General features: G+C 41.6%; 1 protein-coding gene across 1 annotated transcript; it reads right to left on the bottom strand.

Moving 5' to 3' along the window:
• Positions 1-3,098: 3,098 nt before the first annotated feature.
• On the bottom strand, positions 3,099-13,218 carry CLN5 (CLN5 intracellular trafficking protein). Its single transcript, XM_059684870.1, has 4 exons — positions 12,997-13,218; positions 9,755-9,920; positions 8,631-8,856; positions 3,099-5,861 (listed from the first exon to the last, which is right to left on the bottom strand). The coding sequence occupies exons 1-4, from the start codon at positions 13,149-13,151 to the stop codon at positions 5,350-5,352; spliced, it is 1,059 nt and encodes a 352-aa protein (XP_059540853.1). The 5' UTR covers positions 13,152-13,218; the 3' UTR covers positions 3,099-5,349.
• Between the last annotated feature and the right edge of the window lie 428 nt (positions 13,219-13,646).

The raw sequence follows: 13,646 nt of genomic DNA, 5'->3' as shown, positions 1-13,646 counted from the left end.
CAAATTTTTGTGCACCGGGCCTCTAGTCTATATATATAAAAGCCTAAGTGACCATTATGACCGAATGACATGCACTGACCACCAGGGGGCAGACCCTCAATGCAGGAGCTGCCCCCTGGTGGTCAGTGCTCTCCCAGAGCAGGAGCATCGCTCAGCCAGAAGCCATGCTCACGACTGGCGAGCGCAGCTGCAGTAGCGGGAGCCTCTCCCACCTCGTGGTAGTGCTACCAAGCCATGGTGGCAGGTGCAGCAGAGCCAGGATGAGTGGCAATGGAGCTGTGCCCTGCCCCAGCTGGGGCTCCTCCCTGGCCACCTGTTGCTTTGACATTGCTATATCCCTCGGGGGGATGTCGGACTGCCAGGTTGCAAAACCCCAGCAGTCCAACATCCCCTGAGGGGTCCCAGATTGCGAGAGGGCACAGGCCAGGTTGAGGGACCCCACCTGTGCACGAATCTGTGCACCGGGCCTCTAGTTTTTTATATTTACAGAAAAGCGTTAGGATAGAAGGGAGGGGTTGATGTGAAGAAGGCTCAGGCCTGAACCAAAGTTCTTTAAGGAGATAGAAGTAATCTCTCCCCTATACATAGCTGGGGACAATCTTTGCACAGACTCCAGCCCCAGTTTATCTGAGAGGCTGTTTTGATTGAATTTATTGTCGTTTTTTTTAAATAAAATTATGTTTACATTTATTGTAGTAAACTTTATAAAGTTCTTTGCACAATATAGACTTACACCTGCAAAAACTAGTATCACTGAAAATACTCAGAACTCTTCATAAATTAAAAAATAAAACCAAGACAGCCCAGACTGCATGCTCAGTGGTTGAGCATCGACCTGTGAATGAGGAGGTCACAGTTCAATTCCTGGCCAGGGCACATGCCCGGGTTGCAAGTTCAATCCCCACTGTGGAGTGTGCAGGAGGCAGCTGATCAATGATTCTAGCCCATCATTGATGTTTCTATCTCTCTTCCTTCTATGAAATCAATAAAAAATATATTAAAAATAACCAAGACAGGAAAATTGGGCTAGTCCATTTCCTTTTAAGAATTTGAAATATCTGTTGTGAGTCAAGTAAGATGATGAGATATAACTGTGGGGCCATTTGTTTCTAATTTCTAGCCCTTGATCTGGGTTGCATAGACTAGACACAAGGCAGAATAATGATGCATAAAATACCACTAAAAAGTCCATACTATAGTCCTAAATATCATACCTTATTTGTAGAGGAAGCATGTCAAACTCGAGGCTGGTGGGCCACATGCGGCCTGTCATCCTTGAGTTTGACATGCTTATTATAGACAAAGTTTTAGAAGATTTCAAAATTTCTTTGATTTAGAAAAACTGGTCATATTTACATAAAAAAGGTCCAGGCTCTTTATTGTAATAAGAGTTTTAAAAATTGAAAATGCATAATGAAAGGCTAAGCAGCAGCTATGCTGCTGTCTTTGAAGATGAAGGAAGGGGCCATGAACCAAGGAAAGGCAGCCTCTAGAATCTGGGAAAGGCAGGAGGATGAGTTCCCTCCTAGTGTATCCTAAAGGACTGAATTCAGCCTTCCAGTGAAAGGTCATTTTATTAATTTCAGTTGACATTCAATATTATTTTATGTTAGTTTCAGGTGTACAGCATAATGGTTAAGACAATTACGTCATTAACAAAGTGATCCCTGATAATTCTACTACCCACCTGGCACCATACTTAGTTATTACAATATTACTGACTGTATTCCCTCTGCTGTACTTTACAGTATGACTACCAATTTGTACTTGTTAATCCCATTACTTTTTCTCCCAGTCCTCTAACCCTCATCCCATCTGGCAACCCTCAGTTTGTTCTCTATAACTGTCAGTCTGTTTCTGTTTTGTTTAGTTTTTTTTCTTTAAATTCCACATATAAGTGAAATCACATGGTATTTGTCTTTCTCTGTCTGACTTATTTCACTTAGCATAATATCCTCCATCCATGTTATCACAAACGGTAAAATTTCATTCTTTTTTATAGCCGAGTAATATTCCATTGCATAACGTACCACCACTTTTTTATCCACTTTTCTGTTGATGGGCACTTACATTGCTTCGATATCTTGCCTATTGTAAAAAATGCAATGAACATAAGAGTGCATATATCTTTTCAAATTAGTGTTTTGCGTTTCTTTGGATATATACCCAGAAGTGAAATTGCTGGGTTGTAAACGGGTCCTACTTTTAATGTTTTGAGGAACCGCCACACTTTTCATAGCAGCTGCACTAACCTGCAAACTGTGGGACTTGTTTTAATACTACCAAGCAGCCAGAAAAGTTTTACCTGTTTGCTCACACTCAACATTCCTTTTAAAAAGGCCATATATGACATGTATAAAAGGACACAAAACCTTTTTCCTCCAAGTGAATTAAGAGCTTATCCTTAGAATAATCAGTCCAGTAAAAGAATATATAATTAATATCCTCTCTTGTTTTAAATAGGGGAGAGAAAATGTAGAAAGTTTAAGGAGCAGGAAGCTACTTGGACAATAAAGGATAAATGTGAGGAAGATGCTGGGAACAAACTGGCCAACCGTTTGGCTGTGAAACAGGGGAAAAAAGACACGTGATTTTGGAGCACTGCTCTGTATAACATGCCAACAATTTCTTTAAAAAAATGAAGTCATCACCTTAAAGGAACTGCAGTCCCAGAGAAGTCATTAAATGCCACCAGAGCAGATCATAAAACGATAAACTTCCTAATACTGTTTTTTCTGATTTCTAAAGAGCCAATTTTGATTGAGGGTTTCAAATACTTAGAATTCAGTAATTTCACCTTTTGACTATATTCCTCTATAACAGCGGTTCTCAACCTTCCTAATGCCGCGACCCTTTCATACAGTTCCTCATGTTGTGGTGACCTCCAATTTCATTGTTACAAATTGAACATAATTAAAGCATAGTGATTAATCACAAAAACAATATGTAATTATATATATGTTTTCTGATGGTCTTAGGTGACCCCTGTGAAAGGGTCGTTAGACCCCCCAAAGGGTCGCAACCCACAGGTTGAGAACCACTGCTCTATAAGCATATATTTATGTCAGTTTGTGGGTATACTTATCTTAATACTGAGCCAGAATTAATAAGTGAGGGTATATTTATTGTAATGTAAAGCCCTTATATAATTCAAACTTCAACAAAATGGTTTTTCTCTTAAGAAACAGAGGAAATTTTATCAATTTACAACTTAACAAAAAAGCAGCAATAACACTGAAGTTACACAGTATTTCAAAGGTCTGCATTTAATTGGTAAATTCCTGCGTGGCCCAACTCCTATTTTGAAAACATTGTTGAATCATCTCTATTGCAAAGCCCTACTTCATCTTTTAAGGACAGTTCGAGAGGTTTAGAAAATTCTTAAAAAGTACTTACTTATATGAATGTTATGCTTTTTGTGCTAGTCACCTGAGTCTGCTACTTTCACGGAATTTCTTCATTTATTAGTATTCTTAGGAACAATTAAAAATCTTGAATGCTTTTTTAACGTATTAGAATATTGCTTAAAAATTCAAGTTCCATCTACAGATGTCCTCATTCAGCTTTGCTCTGGAACCAAGTTCTGTGGTGCACAGCTAACAAACTTAGCACAGGAGTTTGCTTATTATCCCAATGCAACTCTGTAAATGTAAACTACTGTTTTCCTGGGACAACTCTCCTAAGAACCCAGTAAAAGATGGCCTTACCCAGCTGTAGCAAGTAGACAGAGACAATGCGAAGATCCAAGTTCTCCCTATGTACTTGAGTGAGGCTCTGCAATTTCTCAAGCTATCTGTAGTAAAGGGCTGGGTTTTTATTTTCAGGCTATCGTATAGTGCTTATAATTTGAAAAATAAAAGTGAATTCCTAGACAAATGAATTATAAAATGACATAAAATACAAGCCCTATTTTATAAAAATTAGATTCAACAGAAACAAAATGACTCCAACAAGTTGAAGTTTCTAAATGCTTCCTATCAGTATCTGTACTTCTCTCCTAAGGGCCATGATGCGGGCATTGGTCTGAGGACACACCAGCGCTGACAAAGCTTGCTTGAGAGTGCGTCCCGTTCAGTCAGTAGAACTTGGCTCAAACGTGGCTCTTAATGCTCGCTGGGTAGCCATGGAAAGGTCACTTAAGCTTTCTAAGGCCTATTTACTCGTGTGGACCAGGTAGATAATATCCATGCTTAGGCTTTTTATGAGACCTCAGAGATCATGCACTAACCTCTCAGGAAGCACTCAGATGTTAACAGAAACTGAATATGATTGGTACAGTACACACTGAACACAGGGGTTTTTTTCTCTGATTCTCGCTTCATCATCTTACTGTTTTTTCCATGAATAGAGACAATGTGTTCAGCTGATCATTAGACACTTAAAGGACCCTGTAACCTTGTTTGATGGCCCTAATTGGAAGTACAACTACTTGGAGACCCCTGCCAAAAACCTGTCCTCTTGATGAGAAGTTTACCCTCTTCCTCCAAGCTGGCAGCTTCAGTGGGCAGAGGGGGGGCTACAGTGGCAGTGAAGGAGTCAGGGCACCTATGACCCAGACATGTCTGCAGTCAGTAACGCCCACTAGTTTCATTAGGCAAGATCCAGTTCGTTCTCCGATTAATCTTTATAGCTACTATTTATTGTGACCTTACTATGTCAAACCTACATGGCTTCAATCTTTACAACAGTCCTCACAGATGAATCATTTTAGAGCTAAGGAAACTAAGTTCGAAGGTATTAAGTTGCCTATATCACACAATGCCAGTTACTAGCTAGTTCTAAAATACTAGCCAAACACTTGTGCTCTTTTCATCTGGAACCACAGCCACTCTACATATGGTGTCCAGATTAGTCTTTAGCTTTAAGTGGACGGAACAAAATCAAACTAATAGAGCAGTTCGAAAAGCTGCAAGAGCTGTAAGGTCAGTCTAAACTACCAAAGAGTACTTAAGTGTCAAAGGGTAGCTACCATACCAGAAGACAATAGCTCCTACCATGAAAATGTCACTGGGGTTAATTTTAAAATCTTGGTACACTATATTCATGATTTTAAAATGTTGGGTATAAAAAGCCTATATAGCTGATACAAACTGTAATTCTCCATGTTCATAAAGGGTTGGGAGATTGAAATCAAGATCACATAATGTGCTCACTTTGGCCAACACTATTAGAGTTTCAGCTTCTTTCCAAAAAAATTCCTGAGATATTATTATGCAGCAATTCTGCCCCTGTGCATTTTACCTTTGTGCCCCAAGGAAGAAAGGACTAAAAAGTACACAAATGTAAAACAACTCCATGAAAGACTGATATGCTGGTGGTAGAAGGATACAAATCAGCAGAATAAGGATTTTATAAACCAGAGATTGTATTGTTTCTGTTAGGTAAAGGGATTTCTTCATATGTTATTTTAATAAAAGGAAATTTCATAGGTAAAAACCAATATTCAAAATTATAAAACAAATAGAACTGTCTGTGTATAATCACTGCATCAAAAATTTTCACAAGACTCAAGAGAAATTCTTTAGTTGACAAATGTGGTTTGAAGGGGTAATAAAACCTTTTTATGGCTAAAGCAAGAGTCTCATTTCCAGTTGGCCCAAAAACAGATGTTTCATTTCCCAAAAAAGTAGGTTCTCCGCTGTATAGAAATATTCTTGTGTAGTTGGTTTCTATCTTCTTGAACTCTGCTCCAAGTTCAGCCAACTTCTTATATGTCCTTAACACAAATTTGGAACAGTCATAGGATTCAAACCATGTCTCTGCCCCCTTTTCTGGGCTGGCTTGGACAGTCCATGTCTCATAATAAATCCCTGTTTCATTGTCCTGTTTTACCCACTGTGCCATTTTGTTAAACATGTTTCCTAGTGGGAAAAAAAATCACTTATGTGAATATTAAAATTAATCATGTTAGTTTTAAGTCAAATGTTCTAACCAGATTAAGGCTATAGATGTACATACATAAACCATAGTTTTTGAATTTCCAAACCTGCATCTCACAATAGGACTCCAAGCTCCGCCAGTTTTTATTCCATGTTCAAGGCACTAGCTATTTCTTAATTGTAAACATTAGATATAATAATAGGCTGTATAAAGATGAGTTTTACATACACTAATTTTATAGTTATTTAAGCTATAATCAAAAGCAAAACTACACACATACAGAAGTTGTCTTTCTTTACCCCTCTCAACCTTGTATTCAGAGGCAAAAGAGAAAAAGAAAGCAGGGGAAATTGTGTAAAAGGAAAGAGTGAATGGGGTAAAGAGTTCAAGAAGAACTGAGGAGGGTGAAATGCGGAGCTCAGTCACAAGGCATGGCATGCGTGCAGTCTGCGTGGCTCCTGGGGAATAGCTAGAGAAGGCTGCCTTCCAATGTGAAGAGAGGACGCGCTGTACCCCGCCCGCCTACAACATTTGGTATTTGCCTTTCTTCCTGTACTTGCAGCTTTTGAGATTCTGCTTACAACCTTCCTACCCACCACACATTCTTCCAATAAATCAACTAAAACTGGAAATGTTTTTGGCCAAGTTCATGGACTATATGGACTCCTGGATGGCTAACAGTCCCTCCTACCACCTTGTACCAGAGCACAGGAGCCTCTAAATCAGCGGTTCTCAACCTGTGGGTCGCGACCCCTTTGGGGTCGAACGACCCTTTCACAGGGGTCGCCTAAGACCATCGGAAAACACATATATAATTACATATTGTTTTTGTGATTAATCACTATGCTTTAATTATGTTCAATTTGTAACAATGAAAATACATCCTGCATATCAGATATTTACATTACGATTCATAACAGTAGCAAAATTACAGTTATGAAGTAGCAACGAAAATAATTTTATAGTTGGGGGTCACCACAACAGGAGGAACTGTATGAAAGGGTCGTGGCATTAGGAAGGTTGAGAACCACTGCTCTAAATGGTAACAAAGCACTGTACTCTGCATGTTTACATCTGGGCATTTGTAAAGCCTAAATGAGCCTGGCCCCAACATTTCACTTTGTCACTATGGCTGATTCTTAAGTTACTCCTACTGGAATCCGTAAAATCAGTACTTCATGCTATAAAATAGAGTGGCTGTTTTATCAATTTTATAGAATTAAAATTTTATAGAATTAAACCTGTTTTCTTAAAACTGGGGAGACTGTTCTTAGTGTTCTTCAGCTTGGAAAAGCCAGTGCCGTGATTAAGAGATAAGAATGCTTTGAAACACTGTTTTGTAACATGAGAAAAGGCTAATGGATATGATTAATTGCAGAGCAGATGGATAACTTAAAAGATTTAAGTACTGGCATATTACAAAATATTTTCCAGGAAACAGTGATCTCTTGTTCATATGACCATATGTTTATGTCAGAAGGAAGAATTTTCAGATAATGAGGTGGGAAGAAATGAGAAAGGAGAGATGTGAACTGGCCTAGAATGAAAGAAAGAGTAGCTATTTATTATACCGACCACTGTTAAAAAAAAAAAAAATGAACTTTTATATTATTGGAATGGTTTGTAGCAATTAGAAAGTAGAAAACAGCATGGTATATAGTTGAAAGACTAGAAAACAGCACAGCATATAGTTAAAATATCCCCAGATGACATGTAAGAGACACCAATTCTATTCCTGGTTCTACATTAACCTTTGTGACCTTAAAAGACAGGTAGGTCATGCCACCTGGCTGAACTTTAATTCCTTATTTGTAAAAAGAGTATTTTATCTTCCCAACTGAACACAATCCAAAATGCTCTGTAAAGAGCTGTATAAGCGGAAAGCATGGTAATTTCCTCAAGTCCTGTGGTTCATTGAATTGTTCTTATAACAAACAGTGGTTTTATTATTTCCACTTTTGTGGAGAACAACAATTTATAATGTAGAGTCCTATAAATTATATGGGCAAGCTCCCTACCTCTAAAAGGCTCATCCTCATTCTACACACGAAGCAATGAGTCAGTAAGATAAAATGTGACCAGTTTCTGATACAAGTTCTGCTGAACTCCTTTCTTTATCACTAACTAAATGCAACACGCACGCAGCAAAATTCCAACTGTTTTAGCCACTTTCAAATACTGGTACATGCAAGAGAACAGAAAATCTCAGAGATAAAATATTTAAATTGCTCAAGAGGCCTCAAATGTGTGAGATCATATGTTTTAGGAGGCAATGTACAAAGTAGTTAAGAAAAGAGTTAATAAGGCTTGACTGCCAAGATTGAAGTCCTACTTCCTTAGTTGTGGGACTTTTAGCTCATTGTGCCTCAGTTTCCCTATCTGTAAAAATGGGAAAAATAATAGCAACTATCTCAGGGGGCTTCTGTGATTATAAATGCTGTGATATATGTAAAGTACTCAGAATATCAGTGGTGGCTATTACTATTTTAATGTATCATCACTAAAAGCCTCTTCCCAGATACAGTTAACAGGTCCTTTAATGAATTATTTTTTTCAGGCATTTTATGTACTTCCCTCTATTATTTAAGTCCAATTAAATTGTGTAAAGTGTTTTATCATGTCATTTATTTTTGCCATGGGAATAAAGGAGATAAGCTACTCATCACTTACAGGTGAAGTTTTGCATGAGTAATAGTTTGGGTCAAAGGTTAGTGCAATCATCAAATAATGCCGTATTTTTTTTAACTTACCTGATATGGTTGCTACTTGAACTAACGTCCCATTCTCCTTCCAGTGACCATCATCAATTCCTTCAAAAAAGCAGGCAGCTCCTTGATTACACCAGAACGGGGCATTCATTTCAGGTCGGAGATGGGGAAATGTGCAGTTTCCAAGTTGGAAAAGTTCATACCATTCCATTGTGTAGTTCTTGCCAGTTAAAGTACTCTTGAATCCAATGGCATCGTGCATAATTTTCTGGGTAAAGATCATACAGGCATAAAAGTATTTGTGAAGCAACCACTGGTCCAGGAACCAGAGGGAGCAAATGTGATAGATATACCACAAATGCAGGTCAAGCAGAACAACTGTTCAGCTGTCCCTTCTTCCATGATGCTACTCGGTCCACTCGGTAGCTCCTCAAATTTCAGGCCCTCGTCCACTCTGACTGCCACTGCAGCTCACCTCAGATCGGGAAAACGTATGCTATGTGGACACGTTCCCAATTTCCTTACATCTTAGAATGAGTGTGAGAGACCCCCATGCCACAGTCTCAGGAAGGAACTCTATGTACCTCACAGGGGGTGAGACACTCAAGTGGTGGACTAACCCAGGAAAAGTACATTCAACAGGACCTGAAAATGAAGAAGTGTTTCCTGACTGCTTTGCCCCTTCCTCTGGGCCTCCTCCCTTCCTACTTTTCCAGGAGCTGAGTACAGGAATTGGGTTTGGATTCAGAATATTAAAAGGAATGAGAGCAACTGCATTTATTATTGTCAGGATCACGAAACCTGATAATGTTGGGGGTTTTTTGATTATTCATTTTTTAAAAAATATTTTATTGATTTCAGAGAGGAAGGGAGAGGGAAAGATAGAAACATCATTGATAAGAGAATTTGATTGGCTGCCTCCTGCACACCCGCTACTGGGGATCAAGCCCGCAACCCGGGCATGTGCCCTGACCGGGAATCTAACCCTGACCTCCTAGTTCATAGGTCCATGCCCAACCACTGAGCAACGTTGGCCGGGCTTGACTACTCATTCTAAATACACGCAGAGCAAAACCAATAAACATAATCTAAACTATTTCCTCAAATCCACTTAATAATGACATAATTTAATTAACTAAACTTGTAAGATCAAGATACATTCTTACCAAGTGTCCCAGGAGGTCTCCATATTTAAATTCCCATACTGGGGCTTGTAACCGAAAGACTTCAATGACATCATCACCCTTCATAACTGGGGTAGGGGAGCCAGTTGGACAGAAAGTGTATTTAGCTTGACAGTAAGGATCTGGTGCCGGACGGAAGGAAAAGCGTCTAATAAAGAAAAAGAAACCATCAACTTAGGATGCTTCTTCTTGCACATTTTAAAACCCAAATTTTAACTTCACTGTCAATAACATTTTTAAAGAAAACATTTAAAGCTAAGCCCACAGCATATAAATATACATTTTATTTATCCTGTGAACAAACTCCAATGATTTCTTTTACAGCAAAAGATACATGAAAAACACGTGGATAATAGCATGCTTCCCTGTTTCTTGCTCCCACTGGGAGAATTTTGAAGATGGGGACCATACCTTAAAGTGTTATAGCTCTAGATCTTATTTAGTAGACAAATATTTACTGAATAAAGGAATAGTTTTCAAATGATACTTAATTTCCCAAACAATCCATATGCTAAGTGCTAAGATTATTCAAAGATAATTATGATTAAATAGAATATGTTTACTATTTTCTTAAAAATTCACTAATATTCCTTAAACCAGTATTTATTGAGGACTTACTATGTGTAGGACACTATACTAGGAAGGAGGGAAATAGAAATTATAATGTCATTCCCTTCCTCGAGGGGCTTTGGGTCTGGGCTGGGAAGACATTAAACAATGAAGCGCAGTGTAGTAGGTGCTAGCCAGGGGTGGACAAACTTTTTGACTCGAGGGCCACAATGGGTTCTTAAACTGGACCGGAGGGCCGGAACAAAAGCATGGATGGAGTGTTTGTGTGAACTAATATAAATTCAAAGTAAACATCATTACATAAAAGGGTACGGTCTTTTTTTTTTTTTAGTTTTATTCATTTCAAATGGGCCGTAGTTTGCCCACGGCTGTCTAGACCAAAGAAATACACAAAGTCCTATGGACACAAAAGAGGAAGAAATCATTTCCACCTGTATGGGATAGGTGGTGGTGAGGAGGTCAAAGAGAGAGATGAAGATGTGGCCTAGGTTTTTAAGCTACTTTCGAAGATTAGGACAGAAAGGGAGAGAAAACACTAAGTATTATAAGCACAACACACTGGAAGAGTCTCTGGTAGGTAATTAAGATGGGCCTTTAGGCTTTCAGGCAGGAGTGGTGAGAGGAGAGGGAGGCAGCCGAACCATTCCCCTGAGTCCTACCACCGGGAGGGCAGAGTCGAGGAGTCAGCATAAAGGATTTAAGTAGCAGATCTGATATGACTGATTTTGCTGTAAAATAAACCTTATTTTATAAATTAGAAGAAGGTAGAGAGGCCAAATTAAGGCTGAGAGGTTAGTTTTAGGAGGTTACTTCAATAATGCAACAAGAAAAGAAAGTGGCCTGAGAAGGCCTTGGCAATAGGACTACAGCTGAATTCAGCTCAATGTTTACTGGTCACCTCCCATATTAGACACGGGGAGAAAAGGTGAAAGGGAAAGAAGCTACCTATATCTGTGCTCTAAGAAGCCTAGATCCCTGAGGTTCCAGCTAGAGCTACTGTTTTACAATCCTAGCACATCAACACAAATTCTTATTTTAATTGAAATCTAGATGTTAGCCAAAAATAGTAACAACCCTCAGGAACATTGCCCAGATTCAGGTATACTCACCTGTTTGATAGGTGCTTACCTGGTTTAAACAAACGTTTAATTATGTATGTCTCACCTGCCCACTGCAAAACCTATTTTACGTCTAAGGTAATTTCTAAAGCATAATTTAAGTCCACACTTAATAAATTTTCTTGTATACAGGTGAGGTTATTAGATAGCAACATATACTTAATATTTGAAACTGTTTAACATAAGAAGTCATACTCAATACCCTGCCCTTAAATCAAGTAGTTTTGCATTTACACTTTCCTCCTTGTTTTATTGAATATTTAATTTTTACTTCCTATGAACATTTTATTAACATTTCCCAGAACACCAGCATGAACCCCAAACTTCTCTTTTCATGTACAGCAAGCAAAACAAGAACTGGTGAAAACCACTCCGTGAGCGAAATCCACTCATATCCAGGTTTGACAACAGCTGGCATTTACTAGGTTTAATCCTCCCAACAAAACTAAGGTAGTGCTACTACTTATCCCCACTTTCTGACGGAGGACACATGGGCACAGAGGTACTGAACAACTTTGCCAAGATCACACAGCTAGTCATGATGGTGCCGGATCTGATCAGCGGCAGGTGGAATCCGAAACTCACTCCCAACTCACTATTTTGTCATCTAAAATAGTTGAGTTTTCTTTCTCTATATAGTATGATTTTACTTTTTTTTTTTTTTTATTGATTTCAGAGAGGAAGGGAGAGGGAGAGAGAGATTGAAACATCAATGATGAGAATCACTGACTGGCTGCCTCCTGCACCCCCACACTGGGGATGAGACCCGCCTGCGCCCTGACCTGAATGGAACCCTGATGGCCATGCTCACCGGCTGGGCTAGTTTTTATGCGTTTTCAATGCTGCTGGCCTTTCGCGAGCCTCATGTGACAGCATGTTTTCTTTCTATTTGTTTAGCCACCTGACAGTATCAGGCCAAGTACTCTTCTAGGTCAAAGGCTGGATTCCGCCTCACGGTTTTGCAGCCCCCGCGCTTGACTTGCGACCAGCGTCCTACCTCCGGGCTTAAGACGGCGGGCGAAGAAGTGTCACCCGCCCGCCTGGGGCTTCCGGGGACATCCGACTTTCGGTGCTAAAAACGGGAAGTCCCGGCGAACCGAGCCCAGGGGAGGCTGCTGTAAAGTCTGCCAAAGGTTATGCACTCACGGTAGCTAATGATGGCGTAACATAATAAATGTGAAGTTAAAAGTCCCACTGTTCAAAGAGTCGAAAAGTGACGCGATAAAATAGCTTTACTTCCCTTTTCTTCCAGAATTCAGGTCAGCCCTGGGTCTGTCCCCTCCTCACTGACGCAAGTGTCCCTAAGAGAGAGGCCCCAGGGCGGCACGCAACAGGCAGGTGACACTCCTGCGCTCCCAACTTCCTTCCACACCGCGCCGGGGTTTGCCCACGGCCCCGGGACCCGGACGCCACGCCCCGCGCGCGCCCGCCGCCCCGCGCGCGCCCGCCGCCCCGCGCGCGCCCGCCGCCCCGCGCGCGCCCGCCGCCCCGCGCGCGCCCGCCGCCCCGCGCGCGCCCGCCGCCCCGCGCGCTCACCTGTAGGGCACGGGCCACTGGCGCCTGGACGGCGCACCCGCGGCTGCCGCCTGCCCGAGCAGCGCCAGAGCCCAGAGCCAAGGCGCGCGCCCCAGGGCCGCGCCCGCGCGCCGCAGCCCCCGGGTCCCCAGGCCGGTGCCCCCTGTCTGCGCCATGCGACGGCTCCCGGTGCTTCCGGCGCCTCCGGAGCCCGGCGACTGCGGAGGGCCGCGAGCTGAGCATGCGCGGAGCCACACCGCCGCCGCGTGGGCACTCGTGACTCAGTCGCCAGCCTGCGCGTTCTGCCCTCTGCCCTGGCCCTGGCAGGAGACTCGGTCGCCCGGCGCAGGAAGCCTTCCTGAGCTTGGGGGCGGGTCTCTCGCGGCCCAGTTCCCTTCCTCCCGGGTGTCCTGCCGCTCCATCAGTCTTGGCCTCTATTCTTTCTAAACCCACTGGGTGCTGGGGGCGGGGTGGGATGGGGGGGCAGGGTTGGGGGAAGGGACTGGATGTGTTGGGTCTTCTGACCTAACTTCTCCGTTTAAAGATCACCTTTCCTTTGGAGCTTCTTCTGAACGCCCCCCCCCCCCCTCTTTGGGCTCCTTTCTGCCCTGTCCCACAGGCCCAGAGTAGGTGACGACGAACATTTGAGTGAAGGAGAGTCTTTGGGATGT

The sequence above is a fragment of the Myotis daubentonii genome, chromosome 2 (assembly GCF_963259705.1).
Source record: "Myotis daubentonii chromosome 2, mMyoDau2.1, whole genome shotgun sequence".
Taxonomy (NCBI): domain Eukaryota; kingdom Metazoa; phylum Chordata; class Mammalia; order Chiroptera; family Vespertilionidae; genus Myotis; species Myotis daubentonii.
This window is presented reverse-complemented; position numbering and strand designations above follow the sequence as displayed.